The 7,195-nt window shown below is 39.8% G+C and overlaps 1 protein-coding gene across 1 annotated transcript; it reads left to right on the top strand.

Annotated features, from left to right (window-relative positions):
- prlh2r (prolactin releasing hormone 2 receptor) lies at positions 1–3,091 on the top strand. Its single transcript, XM_085143489.1, has 2 exons — positions 1–1,649; positions 2,092–3,091. Exons 1-2 carry the CDS (start codon positions 708–710, stop codon positions 2,416–2,418), a joined length of 1,269 nt encoding a protein of 422 aa, XP_084999615.1. The 5' UTR covers positions 1–707; the 3' UTR covers positions 2,419–3,091.
- The last annotated feature ends 4,104 nt before the right edge of the window (positions 3,092–7,195 follow it).

Raw genomic sequence — 7,195 nt, 5'->3', positions numbered from 1 at the left:
TAAATATCTTCTTTTCTTGGTTGTGTGAGTTTTTTAGATGAAACAATATTTGTAGCTGTTTTTTCATGTCAATGAAAGTTGAAACTGTAGCCAGTGCTCATGCCAAAATTACACCATTCAGCCCAATTTTGACTACAGGTGTTATTCATAGACTCCTCCTCTGATCTTACAATTTTCTGTGGTTTCACTGTCATTTTATTCAGTGATTTTTTTTCTTTTCTTCTCTCACAACCAAATCTCTCATTCAGCAGTCACAGAATGTGAAACGAATCTGCATTCATGCCCATTTTCACACTCATGCATAACATCTGATTGTGTGACGCCAGTTGATGAGTATTTCTTATTTCTGAGCGACAATAAAAAAAATCACTGACGTCAGCCTAGATTAATAAGTGCAGATGTTCCAGCAGATGTGTGGGATGACCGCCTCTGAGAAGTTACTATGATTTCGAGGATGATTTCTGCTTTTCATAACCAGAAATCATCCGTCCAGTCAATGTGAGCTTTCATCCTTTTTTTTAATACTTTAGATAATGGATCAAAGATAACTGGAAAGGCTTTTGGAGAAGTAAAGAGAGAAATGTGTGCCGAGAGTTTTGAAGATGAGCTTCAATTAGCCTTTTAAAATGTTTAAACACCCAGACGCTGCCATACTGGCTTCAATCAAAATGTTGATTAATAAATTACACAGAAATATTAATTGAGTCATGCAAAATATGCTTGTTATTTCCACAGCTATGGACTGGGAAAGATCACTGAATCGAACCAAGGTGAACTTTTCTACTCCAGCCTCCTCTTCATCTTCGCTCTTGCCTGACTCCTCGTCGTCCTCCTCTTCCTGCTGCAACTCTTCTCGATCCATCTTCTCAGCCTCCCAGTTCTCAGCCCCCTCTTTCTCTGGGCTCGACCTCCTGTTTAACCTGAAGCTCATCTTCATCCCTCTCTACTCTGCTGTGGTCCTGGTTGCCTGCTCTGGCAACCTCCTCCTGCTCTTCCTCATCTGGCACAATAAGAAAAGACACAACACGACCAATTTTCTCATCAGCAACCTGGCACTCGTCGACCTGGTGATGTGCGTCTTCTGCGTCCCTTTGACCGCGTCCTATGCATTTGATAAGCGCGGATGGGTGTTTGGATCCCACATGTGCCATTTTGTCACCGTCATGCAATCCGCAGCTGTTTACGCAGCCGTCCTCTCCCTCATGGCCATTGCAGTGGATCGTTACGTAGTTGTGGCTTATCCCATCCGAAAGAGAGCAGGCTACCGCTTCTGCTGGGTTCTTGTGGTCCTGATCTGGCTCTCCTCTCTGGCTTTATCAACGCCTACGGCACTGCACACTGTCTACCTGGACCTCCAGGCTGCAGGCCTGCAGATGGCTGTGTGTGAGGAGTTCTGGGATGGCCAGGAGCAGGGTCGCCTCATTTACTCCTGTTTCATTCTCTTCTTCTCCTACTTTGTCCCACTGGTTGCTGTCTCCATTTCCTACTGTGCCATTTCCTATCAGCTGAAACACAGGATGACTTCGAGCTTGACAGCATGCACGGAGCTGAGATCTGCACGGGCCACCTGGAGCAGACGGAGGAAGAAGACCTTCTGCCTGCTGCTGGTGTCCGTTCTCTGCTTTGCCTTCTCCTGGCTTCCTTTACAGGTGAACAAAACATGGGATTGCTGGTGTGAAGAATATGCAAATATATGGGAATCTAAATTAGGAGAGGTTCCACCTTATGAATCAGATCTTAGCAGGTCATCTTAACTTTGAGGGAGGGATAAAACAGGGAGAAACAGCCAGCCTGCCTTTGTCCAGAGGGAACACAGTCTGCCGCAGCAATAAACACATCTCAGTCTGCACACAAACTGACAGTTCAATTGGGTACAGTGACTTGATGTTAGAGTTTTCAAGTCAGCCAGGAAAGACTCTGTATATGGTGAAGAAATTGGCATTTTCTTTTCTGTTGTCTTGTTTTTTTTTGTGCCAACTTAGCAATTTTACTTTTTCTAATTTGTATTTCTTTGCTAGACTATCTGTTGGCAGTAGAAAATGGCAATTGTCCCTTGAATTAATGTTTTGGATACCAATGTTTACTCCACAGGTGGTGAATCTGATCCGTGACCTGGACACAGACTTCTCCATCCTGGGGAAGAACTATATCAACGTCATCCAGGTGTCCAGTCACCTCTTTGCCATGAGCTCCGCTTGCTACAACCCATTCATTTATGCTTCGCTGCATAACAAATTCCTCTCTTACCTGTGTCTCCACTTCCTGCCCTGGAGAAAAGGAAAAGCGAAAGACAGGCGACAAGGGTCAAGCGTCCTGACGGTGTCTCACAGAATGCCGCGCCTTTACACCTCCACCATTGCGGCAGATTTGCCGGGTGTTGTTGCAAATAATGCCGATCCTCAAGAAAACTACACGTAAGTGACTTTGTGGACGAACAGGCACCAGAATGATATGAAGCTCAGTCGAATGTATGAGGCCAAAGAAGCCAGACGTGATCCAGTGAATCTTCTTCTGCACTCCAGATTTAATCTTGTCAGCGTTCATGCTGACAGACAAAAGGAGTAAAACGATAAGTCATTGTTAAAACACCAAAACCCACAACATGGGGGTGTAAGGCTTTCACATACAACAGCCACACTGCTGTGCAGCTGTCTATGGGGCTAAAACATCAGCCAGCTTAGATTGCAAGGATTCAAGTGTAGATGATGCTTATTAACCTGAATAATATGCTACTGGTTGCTTAAAAAACCACTTTTAGCTTTGACTTTGCTTTTGTTGTTGCAAGTGTTTTGTGTAATGGTTCTCCATAATTAGATTCTTGTGCATTTTAACACCAACCTTACAGGATCTTTACGCAAGCCATTTAACAATGTGTTGAACAAATGTAAATGTTTATTCACCTCCACCTTGAAAGACTGTGCATTAGGTTATTTCTGTGCATACTTCACGTGTAGTAGTAAATATGCTTTGTTGGATTTTGCTCAGTAAAGAGGGTAATTCAAACCATATTTTCCTCATTCATTCGTTTCCATTTTGTTAAGGAACACGAAGCGGTTCTGAAATAAATAATAGCGTATTTCCATCATTCATTTCTGGCCTTGAATCGTTGAGCGCTTTTCAAATGTTCAACTATAGCTGTGGCATTTGGCAAACACTACGTGTGCGCGAGATCTGCAGCACTTTTAAATGTCAAAGCCGAACCGATGAGCGAGAGAGCCAGAGAGAGAGGGAGCGAGAAAAGGCATCATTACACAACTGCAATAAAGACACAACAGAGACCAGAGAGACACAAAGTTAACAGCCTTTCTGCCTTTTCTGCAAAGTAATGACACATAACTATAGAACAGGAAGTTTGGAAATCCCGCCTAAAATAAATGTGTTTGCATTTTCCGACCTTGTTTGTTGACTGCCTTTTGCCACCTCGACTACTTAAGAGATGTCTGCTTATAAAAAGTGTGAATGTTGGCACAAATGAAGCTCCAAAATCATTATTGGGTAAATATTGATTTACTTTTCTCTCAAACAGCTTTTGAGATCACCTATCAAGCAAAGAAACAGTTTTTATTTAGATTAAAAATAATAAAACTGCAATGCTACTCATCACCCAAGTTACTGTTATAAAATGAATATGTTTCATAAAAAGAGCAACGCCATTAAATATAAATCGTGTTTTTGAAAGATTGTTTGAGAAAGGCTTTTTGTCTCATCACAAAGACATTTCTGTTAAAAAAAAAAAAAAAACCCACACAACTGAAACGCATTAGCAGTGTTTGTGACTGTGACTGGTGTCTAAAGCCTTTAATGTGAAATTATATCAGAAAATAGCACAGTCAATTATCCAGACTGGTATCTGCAAAAGGAAAAGTTAATCAAACATAGTTTCTTTGTTTCCATATATTCTTTTACCAAGCTAAAAAGATTTTTTGAAAACAAGGTTATTGAAGGAAAACCATCTAATACGTCTCATTTAAAACTAACTAAATGGCTTCTTTTCTTGAGATCATTTTCTCAGATTTTATCTCACACAAAAAAAGCGCCTTGCAATTCATGGTGGTGCAGCGGCTGATTAGACACTTTACACAGTGCTTTTCAAGAGCAATTTGCAGAGCATAAAGTGTATATTTTAGCAGCTGATGTCAAGAGCAGACTGCTGTGTGAATATATGAGTTGACAAGTGAAGATAAAGAGGAGACAGCTTTTCATCTTATTATAGAAACACAACAGTGGTCATCTCTGCTAATGGCAACAACTGTCCACATGCAGCACACTGCAACTTTGTGCTTCCTGCTTAGCCTTGAAGTGTCAAGGACGACCTTCATCTGAATGTAAATGTGTGCTGCCCTTACAGTCATCTTTGTCATGTTGTTGACATTGATATACTAAGTAGTGGTCGTCACGTGCTGTGTTTATAATTTTGGGGTCCCCTTTCATGCTTATGATCTGAAGATTGTTACAATGAACTCTATACATTTGAAATATTCAGAATAAAAATGAAGCAGCTGTATCCTGAGACCTATAATAGAAGAGAAAACAGAAATTGGTTTATAAAAGACTTTAGGATATGGTTCTGATGTCTGCTCTTACTGAAAGAAAAAAAAAAGCAGCATACAACAAATGACACAACTCTGAAATAACCTTTCGGGGCATTTTAAACTGAAGAAAACAATTTACAGGCTTTCACTTTCTACTGTACTGTGCTTTTTTCTCACTAGACTTACAAGACTCTTAGAAAAGAGAGAGAGAGAAAAAACAAAACAAAACAATCCTTACCTGGAGGGTGCAATGTTGGGAGTAGTTTTTAAAAAAAGAATTACTGAGCATTTTTAGGGAGCAAGAAAATGCTGAAGAGCAGAGAAGTAACAGCTTCTGCAACCATTAGAAGAGGATTTTGCAGAGATATAACAGCAGCAGGAAAAACAGGCTCTGAATAAATTCTGGGAGAATCTGCCCCTCAGCAGAATCAACCCACAATAATCTGGAACTTTCCAGAAGATGAAGCCCCTGTGCCTGTGAGTCAGTACATCAGAGTGTAGAACACTACAAAGGTTCAAAAGACACGACAGCAGTGCAAAATTGGATTGAGTCAGGCAGCGGAAAGCCTTACAGGTGTGTAATTTAAACACCTCAGGACCTCGAAAAAAAAAAAACCTTGCTCTTACCACACTTCTTGCAGCTATCTGACAAGATATATAATAAGGAAATCCCATTTGAGGCAATTGCTTCACCTTTCTGGACAGTTTTGGGACGAGGGGAAATCTTTTGTTGAAGAAAATTTAGAGAAAAAAGCATTTTTTACTTTTATCTTGTTCCTTAAATGGCCATTTTTGTGATTGACTACAGCTTACCTGCCTGTTATCGTAAAAGGTGTGACTAAGTCAGGCTGTACCAAGCTTTGATTCATCTTCGTACTAATTTATACCTATACCCAAGTCCTTTTTTTCATTTAAATAATTAGGCTGGGTTTGTAAAGTTTACATTTGTACTAACTTACAGCTACTTTGGCAAAATATCAAGTTCAACTGTACATTTTGAACAATTTCAACTACTAACTAAGATTTAGTTTATAAAATATTTTTGTGATTCAAATAGCCGGGAAAAAAAGACATTTAAGCATAGTAAAATCGTTTAATGTGACGATTTTTAAGCAAAAAATTTCAAATTATTGGAGAACAATTTTATCCATTGTCTTTGTCAGATTTTGACTCACCATGCAATACCACATGGAAAGCGCCTGGTTGACAATAGCTTCATTTTTCATCATGACAATGAACGCAGACACACTGCCAGTGCAGTGCAAGGACACCTGAATAGAAAAATACACAGTGGAGTAGCATCATTCTTGGACTGACTTCACCTGGGGCCCAGATATCAATGTTTTTGAATTGCTGTGGGATCAGACAGAGAAAGGAACAAACCAACTTCCAAAGAAGAGCTTTGAAAGTGCCAGATAACTATTCCTGAAGACCATTGAAGAAATTACAAGAAAACTTACCTAAAGGTGTTCAGGCTGTGTTGAAGAATAAAGATGGTCACACTAAAGTTCAAACTCAGTAGAGCTGTACAAACTCAGTTTTTGCCTATAAACTGCATTTCTATGTATGTTTTTACATGTTTCAATAAATCATGTGCCTATTTTTTATTGTCCTAGCACAAAATAGGCGGATCAAGACTTTTGCATGGTACTCGATCCATTATGATTAAACTGCTTTAACACACAACCTTTTATTACTGAGTTTTGTCAACTTCTATAAATTAAATACTGCTAACATGCGTTTGACTCTTTCAACTTTTTGCCCTTCCAATTTTCACTTTCTTTCAATTCAGTTAAATTTTACTTATATAGCGCCAAATCACAACAACAGTCGGCTCAAGGTGCTTTATACTGTATTTCAGGACCCTATAATAATACAGAGAATACCCCAACAAATAAATGTCCACTATGAGAAAGACAGGACAAAAGACATAAGACAACCAGAGATGAATAATTACTAATAATTAATTGCCAAATTATTATTGTTATTGTTATGATTATTCAAGACCTTGTATGTGAAGAAGAGGATTTGAAATTTGAGTGGATTTAACATGGAGCCAATGAAGAAAAGCCAACTGGGAGAAATATGCTCTCTCTTTCTAGTCCCTGTCAGTAGGGGTGGGTTTTTATAATCGATTTATCGATTAAAATCGATTCTGGCTTGGATAACATAAAATCGATTCATTAAAATCCTGAATCGATTTTTTTAATATAAATTTATTTTGCCCGAAATGCCAGAATCTCAGGTGAAAGATCACAAAATTTCAACAACCACCAAACAGCTAAGACAGTAAATGAGAGCAGGAACACGGATTCTGCACAAAAATGTAAACACACAGCGCGGACCTGCCGATGGATCAGAATCAGTGAGATGTCGCCTTTCTCAGCTGACGGTCGGGGCTGAAAGCCGACAGCTAGCTGATTCTGATCCGCGGGTCCGCGCTGTGTGTTTACGCCCTTTTTGCGCTGATCATAAAGCTGTTAGTTTTATCTCTCTCAATACTGACCGAACCAGCAGCAAAAGAAGATCCAAACTACGCTTCACATAAACATCATCATGAATTCCCTCTTACTTTTGCTGTTTTGCTTCCACCACGTTAAAATCACACTTCATGCACAGCTCTCTCTCTCTCCCTCTCTCTCTCTGTCTCTCCCTGTCTGTCT

The sequence above is a fragment of the Neolamprologus multifasciatus genome, chromosome 19, assembly GCF_963576455.1.
Source record: "Neolamprologus multifasciatus chromosome 19, fNeoMul1.2, whole genome shotgun sequence".
NCBI classification, from domain to species: domain Eukaryota; kingdom Metazoa; phylum Chordata; class Actinopteri; order Cichliformes; family Cichlidae; genus Neolamprologus; species Neolamprologus multifasciatus.
Note: the sequence above shows the minus strand (reverse complement) of the source record. Positions and strands in the feature narration are given on the sequence as shown.

Excerpts from the sequence above, each read along its gene's own strand:
- prlh2r (XM_085143489.1), top strand. The coding sequence starts at position 708 with ATGCAAAATATGCTTGTTATTTCCACAGCTATGGACTGGGAAAGATCA. Across the intron at positions 1,650-2,091 it reads TCTCCTGGCTTCCTTTACAG|GTGGTGAATCTGATCCGTGA; the intron begins GTGAACAAAACA and ends TTTACTCCACAG.